This window comes from Ogataea polymorpha (genome assembly GCF_001664045.1).
Source record: "Ogataea polymorpha strain NCYC 495 leu1.1 chromosome Unknown OGAPOscaffold_1, whole genome shotgun sequence".
NCBI classification, from domain to species: Eukaryota; Fungi; Ascomycota; class Pichiomycetes; order Pichiales; family Pichiaceae; genus Ogataea; species Ogataea polymorpha.
In genome coordinates, this window is record NW_017264698.1 from 1,172,005 (window position 1) to 1,192,186 (window position 20,182).

Below are 20,182 nucleotides of genomic sequence, written 5' to 3' on the forward strand. Positions count from 1 at the left end.
ATCGATTGGACTCCATCTCTAGACCCTCTGGCAGCGTTTCCGGAGGAGGCCCGTCAAAACAAAGTTTGAAATTCAAGCCTAAAGTAGTTGCCAGACGAACAAAGGAGGAGCGAGATTCCAATGTTCCGGTGGCCACCCCAGGAGTGAGCAAGAAACCAGGATCGCTGGCCAAAAACCTGCAAAGAAATCCTCGAACTCCCGGAATGCGGCATCTTCAAAACACAAAAGTTGTGATGGCAGGCCCTCTCGCCATGGGAACCGTTTCGCTAGCCAATTCGGGGCAAAGCAAGGGAACGAAAATGGTCAAGAAACCTGCTGACACTTATGATCTAGCACAAAGTATTAAAGCACAGACTGCCAAAAAGGCAAAAGGAAACACAGAATCAGATGATGAGGGCGACGATGACATGACTGCACGACTCGATCTAGGCCAGGCGTACGATTGGAAGGATGTTGATACACAATGTTTTCCTGTGAGAGCAGAAAGACATCAGCACTACGAGTACGGAGAAGAGCCTATCCCAGATAGTACAATCAAGACAGAGATTCATCGTGAGGTTTCTGCACCTCTGGACTCAGAGCCGACGTCCAGAGAACAGAGCGTGGAGATTAAGCATGAGGAAGATGCTACGGTCAAGTTCATTCCTGACGAGCAAGCAAATGCGGACGTTTCTATTACTGACTATCAAGGCAAACAGGAGGCTATAAGATTAGCGGATGACTATAGAGCGATCATCGCCAAATTGGATGAGATACAACTTGAGGAAAATGCAGATGAGATGCTATTTTTGCAACTTCCGAAACAATTGAAAGTGGAGAGCGCTTCTCACGAAGTAAAAATGGAAATCGACGACGACCTTTCACGAGACAAAGATACAACATCGGATGTGATTGGTACACTTCGCGTGCATGAATCAGGAAAAGTGACAATTAAAATGGGCGATACGGTGCTTGACGTGACCAGAGGGGCTGCGACTCACCTTGTCCAAAGCATAGTGAAACTGGACGAGGACACGAAAGAATGTTTGGAATTGGGAATTGTGAACCAGAAGATTATTGCAAGCCTCAGCTTATCGGACGAGATATAGATTCATTTTAATTTTATTCGGTTTCCAACTTGACTCTTTTTTGATCATTTCCCTCAGTAATGCTGGCAGATCGTTTAGCAGCTTGTTCCCCATTTTGTTTCATAATTTTTCTTCCGAACCTTATTGGTTCTAAGCACAATTTGATCTTGGCCGAGATTGTCTTGCTTTCCTCTTGGGACGGGTCCAGAGCTTCTTTTCGCACGACATCTGCACAATGTCGTATTATGACCATTAATTTGTTGTAGTACTGTAACGCATCCTCGTCTTCCTGTTCGTTTTTCTTCGCCAATCCAAACTTCTTCGATAGATACTTCTCCACCAAAACATCATCACATAGCCACAAGCAGGCCAAAGCTATCTGGGGCGGGGTGTACAAGAATGGCAGATCAGTAAATAAGCTCTCGTTGACCAATTCTCTAGCTCCGTCATAGTTCTTGCCAAGCCTGTTAAAGTCCAGTTTTGGAAGTGTCTGTTGTATGTCGAGAAAGAAACCATACAATGGCTGGAACGGGTGGTGGCATTGGAGAGAGAATTTCATGGTTTCCAAAATAAGATACTCGTTCTTCAGTACGGCTTCCGGGGTTGTCTTGGGGATGTTCTTGCAAAAGGTGTTGATCCCTATAAAATGGTTCTCCACCTTTGCAGATAAGAACAGACAGGTAAGCATGATGTTTCCTGGATGATATTCCATCACAGAATGATATAGGTAGAATTTGTATAGATACATGATGGCGGTCGACCTGACCTGAGCGGACAAGTGAAAAAATGCAGCAAGCTCTTTACATCGACGTGCGTAGTAACTAATGAGTTTCTTTTCTTCATCAGGATGGACAAACTGGAACTGGTCCTGATTCTCCCTAACTAACTTTGTTTCCGGTAGAGAATCGTCCAATTCTTTGATCCTCTCTTCGGTCTTTTGTATTCCCTTTTTGTTGGCAACAATACGCAACTCTGCTAGTTGCGGGCGAGTAAAGGACCAAAACCTATATTGTGTAGAACGTCTGAAAAGATCATCGTGATTAACAACCATGTTCAAATTTAATTACAATTTTTTCTATCGAGACTACAATTTTTCGGAATATCTTTTCTCTTCTTTCTATTGATGTGGGTTATGTCAAAAGAAGATCCAAACATCATACATTCTTAGAGACAGAGGAAAATTTGGAGCTCCGCTCTTCTAAAATGAGAGTCTCTAGTCGCTTAGAAGGTGGCGACGAAAGTCTCGGTGGCAGACTTAAGCTTGTCCAAGAGCTCGGAAGAAAGCTCACCCTTAGTTCTGATAGCCTCCAAGATGTCTCCCTCGTTAGCCTTCAAGTAAGCAATGAATTGCTCCTCGAATTCTGGGATTCTCTCGATTGGGATGTTGTCCAAGAAACCGTTGACACCAGCGTAAATGACTGGCACTTGCTCCTCAGAAGCTTGTGGAGAGTACTGCTTCTGCTTCAACAGTTGAGTCAATCTCTCACCTCTAGACAAGGTTTGCTTAGTAGAGGCATCAAGATCAGAACCGAATTGAGCAAAGGCAGCAACTTCTCTGTATTGAGCCAAGAACAACTTCAGAGAACCAGCAACCTGCTTCATGGCCTTAACTTGAGCAGCGGAACCAACTCTGGACACAGACAAACCGACGTTAATAGCTGGTCTGATACCCTTGTAGAACAATTCTGCCTCCAAGAAGATCTGACCATCGGTAATAGAAATGACGTTGGTAGGAATGTAAGCGGAGACATCACCACCCTGGGTCTCGATGACTGGCAAAGCGGTCAAAGAACCACCTCCGTTAGCATCAGACATCTTAGCAGCTCTCTCCAACAATCTGGAGTGCAAGTAGAACACATCACCTGGGTAGGCCTCTCTTCCAGGAGGTCTTCTCAGCAACAAGGACAATTGACGATAAGCAACGGCTTGCTTAGACAAGTCGTCGTAGACAATCAAGGCGTGCTTTCCGTTGTCTCTGAACCACTCGGCGATGGCACAGGCAGTGAAAGGAGCCAAGTATTGCAATGGAGCAGCCTCAGAAGCAGTAGCGGCAACCACAATAGAGTACTTCATAGCGTCGTTTTGCTCCAAGGTTTGGACCAATTGAGCAACAGTGGATCTCTTTTGACCAACGGCAACGTAAACACAGTACAATTTTTTGGACTCGTCATTGCCATCATTCCATCTCTTTTGGTTCAAGATGGTGTCAAGAGCGACAGCAGTCTTACCAGTTTGTCTGTCACCAATGATCAATTCTCTCTGACCTCTTCCAATTGGGACCAAGGCATCAACGGCCTTCAAACCAGTTTGCATTGGCTCGAAAACGGATCTTCTTGGCAAAATACCTGGGGCCTTCAATTGAGCGATAGCGTAACCAGTGGCCTCGATTGGTCCCTTACCGTCAATTGGGTTACCAAGAGCATCAACAACTCTTCCCAACATACCTGGTCCGATTGGAACATCGACAATCTTACCGGTTCTCTTGACAATCTCACCCTCCTTGACTTCTCTGTCGGAACCAAACAACACAATACCGACCTGGCCAGGCTCCAAGTTCAAAGCCATACCCTTGACACCGGAGGCAAACTCGACCAACTCCTCAGCTTGACAGTTGTTCAAACCGAAAACTCTGGCGATACCATCACTGATCTGGTTAGTAAAACAATTTCGGGCTGTGCGGAGAGTAGCGAAAATCCAGATTGAGAATCTTTGGAAAATTTTGGGGTTATGAGATTTCGTGGGCTATGATTGGCCAACGAAATAGTGAACACACCTTTAAATCCGGTGATCTGGCGTGCCATTGGCAAGACCAGACTCATCATCTCGTGTAGTCTGAACTAATCCGTACTCTCCACGATGTCATGTACTTACCCAACGGAAAGAACTCTTCCGGTCTCGTCCAAGTTGGCTTCGTCGGAAACACCTCTAATCTTGGACTCCAAGATGGAAGAAACCTCGGTTGGCGCAGCCTTGGCGGTGGCATACGATCTAGCGGATAACAGAGGTCTAGCCTGTATTATTTGCGACAAAGTCGCAACTGTGTTAGTACTCAAAAATGACAGGCTGTCCGCAGAATCCTGGTGAAAATTCCCATTGAAAGGCACAAACAAGCTCAGCAGCCAATGCAAAGGCACTTAGTGCGCCATTGGACACATTGGCACCGAGGAAATACCTGTCAGCCACTCAAGGGCACTTTCGATTGATTGGCGGGCAAGTAGATACTCACAATTCTTGGTGCAGCTCTAACAATGTTAGCAGCTAGAGCTGATCTAGCAGCTGCTCTGATGGCTGGTCTAGCAGAAAGCATTGTTATACGATGATTGATTCTTGGAAAAGAACAAATCTGGTTGTATAAAAAATGGAAACAAAAGTGGAAGAAAAATGAAAAAAGACACAACTACCACAGTGCACACAGCACAGGCCTGTGAGCGCGCGGTGGACTGGGGAAATTTTTTTTCTCCTGGTGGACACCACGGCACGCACATTATTGGTCGATTTAGATAGTTACCCGGACACAGTATTTCCGATAAAGCAGGACCTGTTTGGCTAGACATCCGGATAGGGGTTGCATTGGTTGCACTCGAGACTTATCAATTGGGGAGCCACATGCTGTGGGCCTCAGGCTGTCAGCTAAATTTGCGAGCTGGAGTGAGTGCTGAAGTAGCTTGGTATTGCTCTATCCATTTGTACATCAGCACTGCCCGAGGAAAAATTCAGTGGTATAGCTCGTCATATAACTAGCTATGCCAGCCACCACCGGGCTTCAGTCTCCCCGATATTTCACAGAGTATTTGCCTCGACTGTGTTCTGTCTCTGTATGTGTGGAAGTAAAGAGACCAGAAATTGATAAACTTTCAATTAAAGACAATCGATTGCTGATTTCCACCAAGACGCAAATCATCTCCATCCCGCTGGCGGGAAAAACCGCAGACTACGACGACATCTTATCATTCGCTCGAATCGAAAATGACTTTATTACACTAAAGGTTCCCGCTGTGGCTGATAAAGCTGTCAGCAGTATTGATCAGCTTACTAACACTGACGACTCGATCTGGTCGATCAGAGACTTGAAACAGCACCCCAACGGCATACTTGAGTGTGCAGCTTGCTGCCAGCCAATTGCAGACCTCTCAAAAATACGAAAGCTTCATTCTATGCCATCGGAAATGTGGTATGAGATGATGGAGTTTTGGCACTGTCACAAACCTACTAATGGTAACTATACCAACGACAAGATCGCCAACCGGTTCAACAATCTGAAACCTGCTCTGGATACGTTGATCGTGGGCGTATATTACTTCCTGGCGCCCTCTCTGCCCTCAATATTTGCAGAAGACCAATTTGTCAAGTGCGCCGGCTGCCACCAAATTCTTGGAGAGGTGGAAAATAATAACTACAAACTTCTCAAGTGGAAGCTGGCATTGAGAGACAGAGATACACGACAAGAGTGTTCATGTGTCATCTATCTATATAGCTATTTGCTTGACTCGATTGCTTCAACCGCAGTGCGTTTTTTCCTTGTGAAGAGCCGATCAAGCAGGGTTCTGCTATGGTGTTTCAATTTTGGAATTGACGTGACGTTTCCATCTTGCTATCTGAAAAATTGTCTCAAGATAATGTACATCGACCACGAGAACGAAATAACCATCTTTCTGGAGCAAAGTGATGGCGAGGGAACAAATCAACGGTCACTGCATAACCGGTACGAGGTGGTTGATCTGGAAGACGACATGATGGCAGAAACATTTAATGAGCTGAACGCGATTAATTCAGAATTGCCCACGACGCAGAGACGATTCAATCAGTGGAAAGTGTCTTATTTAGGAAGGAAATTATAGTCCTTGAGAATCCAGCCATTTATCCACCAATGGCGCGACCTGCTTTCTAGAATTGATGGGTTCGCGTTGTTCAAAGCTGAACGGATACTTTTCCATCGGCTCGAGTCCCAGGGGCTCTTGTATCTGGCCTAAAAGACTCCTTATTTTCGCAGGGTCGCCACGAAAGATCATTTCCCGGTGAAACTTCTTGTCGTTGTAAGATGTCATAATGATTGCAATATCCAAGTTTCTCTCTTTAATCCAGCTATCCAAACCTGCCAGGACATCGAATCGCGAAAGATAATCTAAGCTCACGACCATTGAGCTGATGCCAACCGTTCGGTATTCTTTGTAGTCCTTGCGCAACAAGTCCCGAAGCGACAGCCCTTCCACGTTCTGTTTGGCAGCGTTCAGTTCATCGGTCCAGGCCTGTAGGAAGGCATCACCCGCCTGCAACTTTGGAAGCAATAGCTCAAAAGCATCCTTGTCAACCTGCTCTACCCGATGCTTTAGTCCAGAGGTATCAATTGCTAGTGGACTAAGAAAAAGCCTAGCAAGTTTGGGATTAATTCGAGCGACTTGATCCTTGTAGTGATTGAGCACGAGCGAAACACAGGAACCTGATTTTTGGATGATCCTGGGGCTGGCATCAGTAAAGAATTTCTCATCTTCGTGGTGGTCAATTATACCTACAACCCGGGCGCCAAGTTCTTCCATAAGATTCTTGACAACATCGCCTTGAGGTTTATTATGATCCACTAGTACCAAATCGACTTTTACTTTTGCCAACTGGTCCCAGCAGTTCTCAATATCGTCCAGAAAAATCAGGTCCCTCACGTTGATGTCTGAGTGTTTCATAGCGTATACGATATCTCTCCTGAGATCAAAGTCTTGTCTAGGAATATTGATCAACGGCAGAACAAGAGATTTGGAAGAAAGCGTCGAATACGCAATTGCCGAAACCACAGAGTCCATGTCTGCACTCTGGTTACCGGTAACTAAAGTGACCCGAGACTTCTCAGCGACGTTGCGCAGAAGACTGCTAAATTGCATTAGCATTGTCTTAGGCGAATTCAAGTTATCTGATTTAGTAAATTCTTTTAATTCTGCAGGGGAAATTTTTAATGATTTGGTAATCCGGGGGGGCTTTTGACATTTGTCAAAAAAGCTTTCTCCATGGTGTCCATTCCTCGGAAAATTGCCAGACTTGTGGCATTTGCGTTGATTGTCTCATCCATACTGCTTGTAGGAGTCAACACTGGAGGCTGGAACTTGCGAGCGGGCACAAAATCACGAGTCTCCGGAGACAGAAGACTTGTCTTCTCGCACAAGAGCTCCAAGTCGCCTCAACAGATAGTGGAAGAAAATTACAAAACGTTGCAGGAGATATTGAAGAAGCCCATTCACGAACCCAAGACGGGAAATCTTGTGCGACCGCCCTCTGATCCAAATCGATACGATCGTGCCAATGCAACGATGCTGGTGTTGGTGAGGAATCGAGAATTAGGTCCGGTTGTGCGGACAATCAAGCAAATAGAGGCAAAGTTCAATCAAAAGTTTCATTACCCTTACGTCTTTCTCAATGAGGAGCCATTCACGGAGAGATTTAAGGAGACCATCCAAAAACACGTTTCGGGTGAAGCGTTTTTTGAAAGCATAGATAAGGCGATCTGGGAACAGCCCAAATCGATCAACTTACGAAAACAGGCCGACGCAATGCAACAGCTGGAAACAGAGAACGTTGGATATGCTAAATTGGTATCTTATCATAACATGTGTCGTTACTACAGCGTGAATTTCTATAACCATCCTCGATTACAACAGTTCCGCTACTATTGGCGTTTCGAGCCGGGCACCGATTACTACTGCGATCTTGATTACGATGTGTTCAAATTCATGCAGATGAACGAGAAAACCTACGGGTTCGTGATAGCGTTGTACGATGTTGAACAATCTGTTAAGACTCTGTGGCCAAGAACATTGGAATTCTTGGCTCAACACCCGGATTATCTTCATCCGAATGGAGCTTACGATTTCCTGCTAGAAAACCTGCAAAATCCACATAAGACACTCACTGCAAATGGGTACTCCACATGCCATTTTTGGTCCAATTTCGAGATAGCAGACATGGACTTTTACAGAAGCAAGCCGTACTCAGATTGGGTCAACTTTCTGGACTCCACTGGAGGTTTCTACTACGAGCGTTGGGGAGATGCCCCTGTCCATTCTGTGGGTGTTAGCCTTTTTGAGGATCGCGACAAAATACATTGGTTTAGAGACATAGGCTACAAGCATCAGCCGTACACTCTCTGCAGTAATCGTCCGTCGTGTGCAGGGTGCAAGAAAGCAGATTTCACCTATAAACATCTGCGCGATCAGAACTGTCTGACCAACTGGTGGAACTACGAAATGTCCGAGGATCAGAAGAATATATACTGAACGCAGGGTTTTTATATAATAATTAGGTACCGGTTGAAAAATTGTCCATTTTTATTTTTGTCTCTGAAAATGAAGTCTGTCAACGTTGCCGTTATTGGAGCTGGTGTGGTTGGCTCTGCGTTTCTTCAACAGCTTGCTGGCGCAAAGTCTGCTATTAAATATAATCTGATTTACTTGTCCACCTCGAGAAAGGCGGTTTACAACAAGGACTACTCTCCAATTGAGCTGGCCAAATGGTCGCAGTTGCTCCAATCGACCGCTTCTGCCCCGCTATCCGTCGAGGATCTTGTTAATTACCTCAGAAAGTCTCCATTACCTGCAATTCTTGTCGACAACACCTCGAACGAGACCCTGGCCAAGTCTTATCCGCTTTTCCTGAAGAATGGTATTTCTGTGGCCACTCCTAACAAAAAGGCCTTTTCCAGCTCGCTGTCGTTGTGGAACGATATCTTTTCTTCAGAAAATATCGGACTGTGCTACCACGAGGCTTCTGTTGGTGCTGGATTGCCTTTGATTTCCCCTCTCAAAGAGATGGTGGCCACAGGCGACGAGGTGGAAAAGATTGAAGGAATTCTGTCGGGCACGCTGTCCTACATTTTCAACGAGTACTCTACCATCTCGCCAAACACGTCGAAATTCAGCGACATTGTCAAAGTAGCCAAAGAGCTGGGCTACACGGAGCCAGACCCAAGAGACGACTTAAACGGTCTCGATGTCGCCAGAAAAGTTACCATTCTGGCCAGAATTGCCGGCTTGCAAATCGAGTCGCCAACGTCATTCCCAGTTCAGTCCTTGATTCCCAAACAGCTCGAAACCGTTCAGTCTGCTGACGAGTACCTGCAGAAGTTACCCGAGTTCGACCACGAGATGGAGAAGCTCAAGTCTGAGGCTGCCTCCGAGGGTAAGGTGCTGAGGTTCATCGGCAAGGTCGATGTGATCAACAAGAAGACCAGCGTCGAGATTGCCAAATACGATGCATCCCACCCATTTGCTTCGCTCAAGGGCTCTGACAACGTCATCTCCATCCAGACCAAGCGTTATCCTAACCCGCTGATCATCCAAGGAGCGGGTGCCGGAGCCGAAGTTACGGCCATGGGAGTTCTTGGCGATGTGATCAAGATCGCCGAGAGAATTGCAGCCTAAATATAACGGATAGTTTTATAATACAGTAATTGTACATCTTCTATTTACTCGTGAAACTTTCGTGACTAGACGTGTTCTCCAGATCGTCTTCGAAAAGCGCTATTTCCACGTCCTTGCTCAACTCGTATCTTCTTTTGGCTTCTCTGAAGAGCCTACGAAGCTTGTTCTTGTCCTGGCAGATCGACATGAAGTCCAGCATCACACCCTGAGAATCGAGGTACACTCTCTGGTTTTTCGCCTGCTGGCTGACAGACAGATTCACGCGGGCCACATGGGCGTTGTTTGGAGCTAAAAAGAAACCCCCGTTCTCTCGTAACTCCGCAATGTATGCGCCGGTCTTGTGAATAAACTGCGCGTACTTGAAACTTGGTTTTCCCCACGAATAAACCACGTCAAAGTCGTCGTCCCTGAAATACGAAGCTGTGCGATTGTCCAGCAGGAAGCCGCACTTCTCAACGATGTAGAGGTGGTAGAAGTATTTGTTCTCCTTAAGAAGATCGCCTGCAAATTCGGGATCTGTCCAAGGATCGAAGGCCAGCGAAATGTCCACCGTCGAATGCAACGGGTTGCGTGTCGGCAGCGTGCAAAGCTCCTGCCACGGAGCCTCGACGAGAGTCAATCCGTACCTTTCGCAGTGCTTGGCCCAGCTGTTGACCGTATCTTCCACCAGTTTTGAGGTGTTATTGAGCCACTCCAGCCGCACATGGAAACAGTGCTCTGGGTTGTGCACTATATCGTAATGGACAGTGACAAGCTCTGGCTGCCACGAAACACCGTTGGGGTCGAGGTCACATATAACCTTACGACTCAGAACAACGCGTTTCTTGGATCCAGAATCCTCTGTGGGGCTTGAAGAGACAGATTTTTCGCTATTTTTCTCAGTTTCTGACTTGCGCAGAGACGCAGGCGACTTGGCAGAGCCCGCAGACGAGTCCTCGTTGATGAGCTGGTAGAAATAATGGCCGTCCAGAAATCTGTGTCTGGACTCAACGTGGCGGAAAAGACCCTGCTCCATAAGCTTATTACCGTACTCCACAGCCTGTTCCCTAGTGTCTATGTCCTCAAAATTTTCTATCATCCAGCTGACCAGATCCATTCCTAGGAAACAGTTGGAATGCGTTCTCAAATGCCATTTTCTGTCCACCACCTGGATGCCCTTGTCCCCCTCGATGGCTTTCTTGAGCTCTGAATGGCTGACTTTTTGGTCAAATCTGGCTGTCTGAAAAAGCGAGCTTGTCTTGTTTTCTTCAGATAATTGCGCAGAAACTGCTCTCAAATAGCTAAACAAGTTTCCCGTGTAAAAATTGATCTCCGGGATGATCTCGAGTCTCTTGCGCTCGGTCTTTTCGCCGGCCGTGCGATATTTCAGTCTGCTGATGATGGAAATCAAGGAGCGTATACCTTCCAGGCGGATCTCCTCTGGAGTGAGCTTTTCAGAAGCCAAGTTGAACGCGTTGGACGGAATCTCCGTAGGTAGAATCACAAACTTGATACGGTGGCTGCGCCGTTGCGCAGGCTCCACGGTCTCCTCGTATCCGGCCAGCAGCTGGTCCAGCTGGTTCCAGTTGTAATTTCTCGGCTCTCCTTGCAACGCATGTATCACCATAGATTTGTACTCCTGGGAGTACCGCGTGCGGACGTAGGGCATGTAGTCCGACCGCGACGACCTCGTGAGCACATCATCCGGCCGGCTCATCCGCTTGTATACCTGGACATTTACCAGTCCGTCGAAATCGCAGCTGATGCGGTGTATTTCATTGGACAGACTGAGGTACAACCGGGAGCCAAGATAATTTTTTTTGCTGAGATACCGAACTAACAGCTTGGAGTCTCCGTTAGGCTTGCGCTGGTTTTCGACTTTGGCCACGTTTTCTGACACGCAGATCTGGAAACCCAAAGTGAGTCGCAGCGAGATCATTTTGCGCATCAGCGTCTCGCTGTTGCGTCCCTCGTTAACATCTGCCTGGCTCAGAAACACGTCGTATATTCTGAAGGTGAAGTTCTGGTTGAAGTCAGAAACGCTTGGGAACACAGGGGTCATCAGCGGGAGCGAAGCCGGCGTGGAAATGGACTTCCATTTTATGCTTTTCCGCTTCACGTTCTGCGGAAAAACAAACTGCCACCGTCCGTACGACACCATGCCCAATAGCTCGCTAGTTTCCGCATTTGACGGGTTCTCGACCTGGGTCCAGTAGCTGTTGAGAAGCGAGTTTTTTTCCTGGCGTTCGTGGCGCGACTTGTCGCGCTCTTCGGTCGTGCTGTGGGCACGGGCAGGAGCTTTTCTCAGGGACGGATCAGAGCTCATTTTGCTCATCCGTGGACGATGATCGGTGACAGAGATCGTGTCGAGCTTTGGCACATCGTCGTCGTTCTTTAGGGGAATCGACTTCACGCCAGGTGACGAGATAATGCGCTTGACGAACTCAAACGCCTTTGGCGACGTCTTTTTTGGTTCTGTCTTGGTGATGGAAAGCAATGACGAAAACGCACTCACGTTGGACTTTGAGGTCGTCGTCACACCGACCACGGTCGACGTCGTGGGTGACGAGGCCTTAAAAGTGTTGAGGTCCGGAGGCTCCAGCCCGCTTCGCACTCCGGCACTCACAGCCCTGACCGGCTGTCTCATGCGGGAAACAGTTTTTTTAGGCAGAGCAGCAATCGTTTTGATCCCGAAAAGCTCTCCGTCATACTCATCCATCGCCTCCTGCACAGAAGCAGCACCAGAGAATACCAGTTCTCTAACGTTGATGGCACTGAGATCGTTTTCCATGACTCCCATCATCTGGAGCTCATAAATCTTGCACCGTGGGAGCCATTGGTGCACCGCCTGCGTAGCATCGCTCCAGAAAGAAATGTCCATCCAGCTGGGTATGCAATGTTTCAGTTTCTTTTGACTGTCCAGATACCTCACCAGCGGAACGACATGGAGCGGCGGCTGCGATAGACAGAGGACATCTATCGTCGCGTCGATAGTCGTCATCAGCTTGCTCGTTTGCACAAGAATGTCGTATTCGGTGTCGAAAATGCCGGTCCCCGGAGAAATCACCAGAAAATGGTTGGTGGTGTGCCGCAGATCAGGGTCTCTGAAATCGTCACTCACCAAACTCATTCCCAGATTAATGGCTTCGAGAAGATTACCTTTCACAGAGGGCAGGAACGAGCCCTCGATGATATACTCTTCGGGATGAAGGTGCGTGCGACGGGGATTCTTGCGCAAGCGGATATCCTTGGAGAAGTTGGCAAACTCTCGGCGAAGAGCGGCCATGATCTCATTCCAGAGCAGAATACTCACTTGGTCCACAACCACACGGTAATAATCTTTCCGGTTGCTTGGCTGCTCTCCGGCACGGTAACGGTTGGTCTCTGTATTCAGGTCGACGCTGCTGAATAGAACGACGGTGATCAGGTGATGGGTGCCCAAGTCTTTCCAGCGCTGGAATATTCGCGGCAGCAGAGAATTGACCAGCTTGTGGAACATCTGCTGCCCGCTCTCTTCGAAGTGCCACATCTCAGAGGATATCTGTATGAAGACAATCAGCCGTGCCGACTCCGACCGGAAAACTATCTTGGTGTCTGGGCCAACATAGCCGGAAAACACCTTACGGCCATTTCTGTATATCTTGCCCACGGTAGCCCGGATTGAGCCTTGCAGAAAAGAAAGTCTCTGGGATCGATAAAGACACTTCTCGGTCAGAATGGACGACAAATTCCACATGTCTCCCCGCGACAGATGCATGTCCTTGACATACACCTCAATAACATCTGCCTCCACTAACTCAGGCGCCTTGATGCGCACCAAGACCTGACTCCGGAGCTTCAGGTCGAGCAGCTGTTGCAAAGGCCCTGACTGCAGCGATATGTAGTTGTTGTTGCCTAATCCTCCCAGTGAAACCTCAGACGGCTTGTACGTAAAATAGAATTTGCGAGCGGAGCCTTCTAAACACTCCAGCTCGCACACGGCGCCCTCCTTGATTCCCGGTATCACACTCGGGTCCAGCAAGACGTCCTCAGTAGACGTTCGGCTCTCATGGAACCGCACACTCAATTGGACCGGCTCTGTAAACGGCGGAGTCGGTGTTTCGGGCACAGCAGCCGAGAGCTCTGAATCACGTATAGTGGAGGCCGAGTCTGCATTCCACTGGTCTGGTGTTCGGACGTTCAAAAGACTGCTGCTGGAGGAGCTGCGGATCTCATGTAGATTCCTTGACTTCCCCACCACCAGGCTGGCCTCGTTTGTGCGCTGGCTCATCCGGTTCCTCGCGCGATTGAGGTCAAAATTGATCCGCTGTCGCTGCATGAATAGAAGTAATTTTACCAATAAATTTATTTTCGTAATTATTTTAGAGCTCCACCGTGTGAGTCACAAATTTGCGGCTCTGCAAATACGTGCTCAGCTGTTCTTTGGCAGCAGTCCGCGAAACAAACGATGCCACACTCAGCTTGTCGAACTGCTGCTGTAGCTTCGTGACAGGCTTGTCTTTGAGCTTGTACTCGCTGATCTTCTCCTGTAAGTACTTCAATTGGTCGTAATATGTTCTCAGTTTGGCATCAAGACCAGATATGATCACCTCAAAATTTGTTGGCGAGTCAAGAACGCGCTCAGGGAATAACCTCCCATTCAGGACGAATAACCGTGCATGCAAATTGTTCTCCAGATCGCGGAGCCTGTCGTATCCCTTGCGAATGGCATCCAGCTGTTGGGACGCGGCAGGAGACAGGTTCTTTTCCACACGAGGGGTTTTCCGGTCGCACTCCAACTGTTTCAGCACGCTAGAGATCTCCTCACTTTGTTTCGTCATAGCGTTCAGCTTCAAGAGTAAAGAGCTTGTACTGGCGAATGTAGCACCCAAATCAGCTGTCAGCTTGGCATAGTCTACTGAGTTCTGTTCAATGACTTCGGAAAGCTTTCCTACCTCAGACAGCCTCCAACATGCAGGAAACAGACCATGGTCTTTGAAATTGCGTGGGAATTTCTTGGACATGTGATCATCCATAAACTCTTTGAATAGCCGTATGTTTTCATCCAAAATGCTGAATTCTGCGTCGGTGTGGTATACGATCTCCTCCATTTCACGTAGCACTTCGTTGGAACTCAGCTGTGGAATAGCCACAGACCCCAGCGAAACCAGCTGAGGAACCGCTTTTGGTCCCGAATCTTGGTCAATTTCTCCAAAACCAACTTTTTGCTCCACCACCTTGGATTCGGTCGTGGACACAAACTTCTCCACAGGAGCCGATTTGGGTGCGGGCATTAACTCCGCCACAGATGCCTGTTTTAGCTTGTCGGCTTCTGAGGCGCTTTGTCCCATGGCAGAAGGCATGGCTGACAGCTCAGAAGCACTTTCAGATACTGACTGGTCGGCGTTGGAGTCGCTCTGTGGCGTTTCCACAGTCGAATCCTGTTCCGTCTCAGCAGCGTCATCTGAATTTTTGGTGTCGGGCAGTATGGCGACTCTCCGCGACTGCTCAGCGTCCTTTTCCTCCGTCTGTGATTGAGAGACTTGGCTGGCTGCAGAAGGAGACACAGGTTGTTCACTGTCTCCTTTGATGTCAAACTCAGCTCCCTCTTGTGATTCCTCAGTTCTCTGGGCCGGAGCATCCAAGCTCTCCGGCCTTTCGATCTCCTCGAAGCTTCCGTCCAACTCAGCCGAGCGCTCACTGATGTCAGAGTCCTCCAAAGAAGGAACTTTTGAAGCCTTCCCTTCAGCCTCAGCCTCATTCTCCTCAAGCACATCATCTTCCCCGGACTCTTCGGTATTCTCTTCGCTCTCGTGTTCTTCCGAATCTCCAGTAATTTGTCCAGCATCTTCGTCCGCTTCCGACTTTGATTGTGAGAAATCGAAAGCAGGAGACTTCGAGTTCAGGAAAGGGCTGCTCTCCTTGTTTCCCAAACTTGCAAATGGACTTTCTGACTTTTTATTCAGTGATGAAAATGGACTCTCGGTATTTTTTGTCAAGCTTACAAATGGACTTGGAGATTGCAACTTGGTGTCAAGTTTTAGATTGTCCAGGCCGAGAGATGTCTTGAATTCTGATCCAAAAGGACTCGATCCAAAGCTTAACTGGCCATCCTTCTTCTCCTCTTGGCCAGCTGGCTTTGAGGTTAATTGTGCAAACGGACTGTCGTTGGTGGCCTGGTTAGCAGACCCAAACTTGAAAGCTGAACTGCTTTGTCCGAATAAACTGGAACCAGTATTCCCAGATGCATTTTTGGCCTCTCCAAACGGTGAACTATCTTTCTTGTCGGCATTTGCGAATATGTCCTCTTTAGGTTGAAGATTAAAAGGTGATGATGATTTGGAAGCAAAAGCATTCGTTCCTGAGCTGAAGGATGAAAAGGCCCCAAAACTTTTTGCTGCGGCCGTGCTATTTAGTGAAGAGGTATTCATCACAGATTTTGGTTGCCCAAAAGAAAATCCAGACTGTCCAAAACCAGACTGTCCAAACCCAGAAGAGTTGGAAGATCCAGAAGCTGCAGAACCAAAGGCAGATTGACCGAATCCTGATTTTCCAAATGCAGAGCTTCCGGAAGCTGCTGCAAATCCCGATTTTCCAAACGGAGACGAGGTGGCTGCGGAAGATCCAAACGGATTTTGTATAGCTGGCTTTTCGGACTGTCCAAACAAACTGGTTTTATTCTGGGAGAGAGAAAAACCGGAGTCCTTAGGTAGCGTTTGCTCTGGCACTGCTTGTGTGATCTCGGTCTTTCCAGTGTCAGCCAAAGCCGCTTTCCTAGCAGCCTCAAGGTCAACCTTACCAGCATTGATATCAGTAGACAGCCAAATGTTCCAGACCAACAACTGTCCTCTATTGGTAAGGGCAATCATCTTAGGCAGAGGACCACATTTTTCAACCTGTTGACAAGGTTCCAAAACTTCCAGTTTCCCTGTTAGATCAAGCACCAGACCAAGTGGCGTGTCATCATCTCCTGAGTCCGGGTCCAAAGGCATTTGCGCTCTATCAGAATCGTTCAATTGCAATAATTGCTGTGTCCTTGTTAACGTGTTGAACTCTGTAGATTTAGAGCTAGTGAGAAATGCCAGGTGGGGGTAGGTGGAGCTCCAATTGTGCAAATGGAGAGCGTAGAAACTCAGCTTTCGTGGAATTACACCAAATGGCATGCAAATGTCGTAAGCTTCGCTCTTCTTAAACGTGGCACCATCTCTAGTAACAACGTACGATTTCGTATCGTCATCTTCTGTTTCGCCACCAAGAACCACCAACCAATTGTCTTGCTCTAGGACCGTGACAAAGAGGGGCTTGCGATCTTCATCGAGGGAGATGGTCTCTGAGCTTCCAGAGTCTATTCTGAGCAACTCAAGATGAGAATCCACGCCAATTAATAGGGTATTACCGTCTGTCCAGCTGAAACAGCTACACCCTTGACGAAGGGTCCTAGTTCCAGTTCCATCGAACAGCATCAGTTGGCCATTAGCCAACAGATAGGCAAAGACGCCTGGTGCCACAGGAGCAAGGTGAACTACCTCAGATTCTATCGAAGTAAGCTTCTCTGTAGCCCATGTGCCCTGTTTCAAACTGTCAAGGTCAGCCTGCTCTATGATGTTTTGTTTCACAATGATCAGCTGGGACTCGTCCGCGGATATTACTATTTGAAGGCAATCAGCTTGCTCAAACTCCTGCAAACATCCAATAGTATATTGTTCAGTGTCTGGATCGGTCGAAAGAAGCTTGTCGAGCTCCTGAGTATTGATAAGCTTGAGCTTATTGTTGAGGTAGGCAAAGAGTAAACTGTGTTTATTGGAGATTGCCAGAAGGTTATAGTGGTGTGCGTCCAAATTTTGCACTGCAACAGGATCAAACAGCTGAACCGCTGGTCTCAATTGGAAACCGAACTCCTCAAGCTCCAGTTGTTCCAAAGTTGACATTAACTAATTATTCTGCACCAAAAACTTTAAAAAAAAAACCCAAAAATATCAAATACCTGTATAATACCCGTATTAATTATTATTTTATTATTTATTATGGTCACGATAATAGCACAAACGTACATAGAGAAAAGGCACTCACATAATAATTTGGGGGGTCTCGACATTGTCCTTGATAGATTTGTGCGGCAAAACCTTACCACCGTTGACATAGACCTCGTCCTTGACAGTGACGTCCTCTCCAAGAACGGTGACACCCTCGAGTCTAGCCCATTTACCAACAGTAGAGTTCCAGCCCACAATGGTAGATTTGACCCAAGCGTGGTCCTTGATTTGAGAGTTTTTCAGAATAGTAGATCTTTGGATTCTGACACCGTCACCAATGATACAGTTAGGACCAATGACGACGTTAGGACCGATCTTACATCCCTTTCCGATCTTGGCAGATGGATCGATCAGTACGTTACCGCCGTTAACATACTCCTCAGACGTCGACGTGAGCAAATTGGAGTTCTTCTTGGTTAAAGCGGACAGGTAAAGGCACATACCGGAGAGGAAGTCCTTTGGTTGACCAACGTCCATCCAGTATCCTGGGAGATCAAATGAGTACAGCTTCTTTTGCTCGACCAAAATTGGGAAGGTCTCGTGCTCGATAGAAGTTGGCCTCATCTCGATCAGATCGATCACGGATGGGTTCAAAACGTAGATACCAGCGTTGATTCTGTTACCAACGAATTCGACTGGCTTCTCGACAAATCTCTCGATGAGGTTTGGAACGTCTCTGTCGTGGACAATAACACCGTATTTAGATGGTTCATCCACCTTAGTGGCGACAATAGTGGCCTCACCACCATGGGCGGTGTGGAATTCGAGCAAATCCCTCAGAGGGTACTCACAGATGACATCGGAGTTGAGAACGAAGATTGGGGTGTTGTCCTTCTTCAAGATCTTCTCAGCGAGCTTCAAAGGACCAGCAGTTCCCAAAGGCTCCTCCTCAACGGAGAAGGTGATGCTAACGCCGTACTCCTTCTCGTATTGCTTGAGGGCACCAACCATGACTTCTGGCTTGTAGTTCACCGCCAGAACAATGTCGGTACAGCCAGCGTTGGCCAGGGCCTCGATCTGGTGCAAGATCATAGGTCTGTTACCAAACTCGACCAAAGGTTTTGGCAGCGACAGCGTCAGGGGTCTCAAACGAGTACCGTAACCACCAACCAAGATTAATCCTTTCATTTTATTCTATCAACGAGTGTATTCTAAAAAAAAAATCGACACGTCTTCAATTTTTAGGGGGAACGTGAATGTTATTTATATGTCGACTTACTTACACCACAAATAAAGTGGTAGAACCACCAAAAGGAACAGAAAACACGTAAGCCAATTTTTGAAAAAGAAACAATACAGAATAGATTATAGTTACGTTTGAATCGCCGCACGGACGCGTCAGGCAGCCGCATGATAGTGCGCGACTAAAATTCGGGGGCCACGAAGCTTGCCGGGTAATATGGTATCGGGTGAAATTCTTGGCTTTTTGTGTTTCTCTTTGTCCCGACGCACAGCTTGCACTCACTTTAGGAAATCTACCACCAGCCTATTGAACTCGGCAGGGTTATCGAGATACATATTGTGTCCTCCACCATGAACAACTTTAAATTCGGCCGCACCTTCCTGCATCTTGTTCAACCAATTGACAGCAACACGACCAGCATCTGAAAACATAAAATCGTGCTGGCCGTAGATCCACAAACTTTTTGGTTTCAGATTCTTCAGTCTGTCCAATATGGGTATTTTGGCCATGATGCTAGAGTCGAAAATGCGCATAATGGCTGTCTCTGACACCGAGGCCGCTACATTTGTGTGGTAGACGTACTTAGCGAACGTCTCCAGCTCTGTCGCGTCGGAGAAATCTTTCGATCTAGTAAATTTTTCAATGTTCCGACTCATTAAAAGCCGCACAGCCACAGGACCCAGCAGCCTCACCGGCAAAAACGTTGGCATTCTCATATGCCACAGGGCCTGGAACCCAGGCTTTATGGCTGGATACCGACCGAGAAAGGAGTAATCGGCCGGCGAGTACGAGCATGCCATCGTGAAATCACCGGCGATATTCTCGTAGGCAGGGTTAGTTATGGCAAAAGGTGATCTTTCCACGCCTCCAGGGCTAGCTAAAACCAGCCTTCGCACGGCGGTCGGATACTTGATGCAGTAGAAAACTCCAAGATAGCCACCCAGAGAATGAGCCACCAGGTCGAACTGGTTTATGCCATTATTGCATCTCCATTCTTCTAATGCATCCACGTAAAAATTGACCACACGTTCGACCACAGAATGCTGGTTTTTCAGATACTTTTTTAGGTTTCTTTCTTTCAGAGTAAAACTTTCTGGAACATACAACGATCTATGCAAATGCTTCATATGCTGGACTTTTGAGTCGTCAAAACTGACCTGAAGCCTCGTTCTGTTATCGGGAAAAGACGGGCCGTGCCTGCTGGAAAGTCCAAACCCAGGAAGATCCAAAGCATGCACGACTTTGTTCCCTGCCCTTGCGAGGGAGTGAATATTTTTGAACCACCATCCGGACGACGCGGCATAACCGTGCAACATAACCACATGGTTTTTGGAGTCTGCGTTCTGAACTCGCACCTCGGAAATGGACATGTTCTTGCTCAGCGGGGTAGACAACGTAGAGGCTCGAATTCCCTCGTATTCGCGGTTGTAGTAGGGTAACGCCATACTGAACAGCTTATCGTGCGCTGCCCTATCCGCGTGCGGGTCGCTGACGTGATTGTACCAGAGTTTTAGCGAATCTTTCCAGCCATATTTCGAAACC

General features: G+C 47.5%; 11 protein-coding genes across 11 annotated transcripts; 4 read left to right on the top strand and 7 right to left on the bottom strand.

Annotated features, from left to right (window-relative positions):
- Positions 1-207: 207 nt before the first annotated feature.
- On the top strand, positions 208-2,084 carry OGAPODRAFT_15374 (uncharacterized protein). Its single transcript, XM_018353693.1, has one exon. It carries the CDS (start codon positions 234-236, stop codon positions 1,086-1,088), a length of 855 nt encoding a protein of 284 aa, XP_018213415.1. The 5' UTR covers positions 208-233; the 3' UTR covers positions 1,089-2,084.
- Positions 208-2,118, bottom strand: OGAPODRAFT_97165 (uncharacterized protein; the record flags this gene model as incomplete). Its single annotated transcript, XM_018357933.1, has 1 exon — positions 208-2,118. One exon carries the CDS (start codon positions 2,116-2,118, stop codon positions 1,102-1,104), a length of 1,017 nt encoding a protein of 338 aa, XP_018213416.1. The 3' UTR covers positions 208-1,101.
- Positions 2,119-2,196: 78 nt separating this feature from the next.
- Positions 2,197-4,267, bottom strand: OGAPODRAFT_15376 (ATP synthase alpha chain mitochondrial precursor). The gene is made up of 2 exons (XM_018353694.1): positions 3,939-4,267; positions 2,197-3,711 (listed from the first exon to the last, which is right to left on the bottom strand). Exon 2 carries the CDS (start codon positions 3,630-3,632, stop codon positions 2,289-2,291), a length of 1,344 nt encoding a protein of 447 aa, XP_018213417.1. The 5' UTR covers positions 3,633-3,711; positions 3,939-4,267; the 3' UTR covers positions 2,197-2,288.
- Positions 4,268-4,790: 523 nt separating this feature from the next.
- On the top strand, positions 4,791-6,626 carry OGAPODRAFT_15377 (uncharacterized protein). The gene has a single exon (XM_018353695.1). The coding sequence runs from the start codon at positions 4,811-4,813 to the stop codon at positions 5,903-5,905; it is 1,095 nt and encodes a 364-aa protein (XP_018213418.1). The 5' UTR covers positions 4,791-4,810; the 3' UTR covers positions 5,906-6,626.
- On the bottom strand, positions 4,791-6,943 carry OGAPODRAFT_74884 (uncharacterized protein; the record flags this gene model as incomplete). Its single annotated transcript, XM_018355939.1, has 1 exon — positions 4,791-6,943. The coding sequence occupies one exon, from the start codon at positions 6,941-6,943 to the stop codon at positions 5,900-5,902; it is 1,044 nt and encodes a 347-aa protein (XP_018213419.1). The 3' UTR covers positions 4,791-5,899.
- A 117-nt stretch (positions 6,944-7,060) lies between these two features.
- OGAPODRAFT_97171 (uncharacterized protein) lies at positions 7,061-8,355 on the top strand (the record flags this gene model as incomplete). Its single annotated transcript, XM_018357934.1, has 1 exon — positions 7,061-8,355. One exon carries the CDS (start codon positions 7,061-7,063, stop codon positions 8,321-8,323), a length of 1,263 nt encoding a protein of 420 aa, XP_018213420.1. The 3' UTR covers positions 8,324-8,355.
- A 33-nt stretch (positions 8,356-8,388) lies between these two features.
- OGAPODRAFT_15378 (uncharacterized protein) lies at positions 8,389-9,473 on the top strand. Its single transcript, XM_018353696.1, has one exon. The coding sequence runs from the start codon at positions 8,393-8,395 to the stop codon at positions 9,464-9,466; it is 1,074 nt and encodes a 357-aa protein (XP_018213421.1). The 5' UTR covers positions 8,389-8,392; the 3' UTR covers positions 9,467-9,473.
- An 87-nt stretch (positions 9,474-9,560) lies between these two features.
- OGAPODRAFT_41040 (uncharacterized protein) lies at positions 9,561-13,526 on the bottom strand (the record flags this gene model as incomplete). The annotated part of the gene is made up of 1 exon (XM_018355405.1): positions 9,561-13,526. A coding segment is annotated over one exon (3,966 nt), but the record flags the coding sequence as incomplete, so codon positions are not given.
- Positions 13,527-13,806: 280 nt separating this feature from the next.
- OGAPODRAFT_74887 (uncharacterized protein) lies at positions 13,807-18,796 on the bottom strand (the record flags this gene model as incomplete). Its single annotated transcript, XM_018355940.1, has 1 exon — positions 13,807-18,796. The coding sequence occupies exon 1, from the start codon at positions 17,350-17,352 to the stop codon at positions 13,807-13,809; it is 3,546 nt and encodes a 1,181-aa protein (XP_018213423.1). The 5' UTR covers positions 17,353-18,796.
- OGAPODRAFT_92206 (Mannose-1-phosphate guanyltransferase) lies at positions 17,179-18,796 on the bottom strand. The gene has a single exon (XM_018357122.1). It carries the CDS (start codon positions 18,583-18,585, stop codon positions 17,491-17,493), a length of 1,095 nt encoding a protein of 364 aa, XP_018213424.1. The 5' UTR covers positions 18,586-18,796; the 3' UTR covers positions 17,179-17,490.
- Positions 18,795-20,164, bottom strand: OGAPODRAFT_15380 (uncharacterized protein; the record flags this gene model as incomplete). The annotated part of the gene is made up of 1 exon (XM_018353697.1): positions 18,795-20,164. A coding segment is annotated over exon 1 (1,162 nt), but the record flags the coding sequence as incomplete, so codon positions are not given.
- Between the last annotated feature and the right edge of the window lie 18 nt (positions 20,165-20,182).

What these genes read in the sequence shown, in the direction of transcription:
- OGAPODRAFT_15374 (XM_018353693.1), top strand. Translation starts at nt 234, where the DNA reads ATGGCAGGCCCTCTCGCCATGGGAACCGTTTCGCTAGCCAATTCGGGG.
- OGAPODRAFT_15376 (XM_018353694.1), bottom strand. Translation starts at nt 3,632, where the DNA reads ATGGCTTTGAACTTGGAGCCTGGCCAGGTCGGTATTGTGTTGTTTGGT.
- OGAPODRAFT_15377 (XM_018353695.1), top strand. Translation starts at nt 4,811, where the DNA reads ATGCCAGCCACCACCGGGCTTCAGTCTCCCCGATATTTCACAGAGTAT.
- OGAPODRAFT_15378 (XM_018353696.1), top strand. Translation starts at nt 8,393, where the DNA reads ATGAAGTCTGTCAACGTTGCCGTTATTGGAGCTGGTGTGGTTGGCTCT.
- OGAPODRAFT_92206 (XM_018357122.1), bottom strand. Translation starts at nt 18,585, where the DNA reads ATGAAAGGATTAATCTTGGTTGGTGGTTACGGTACTCGTTTGAGACCC.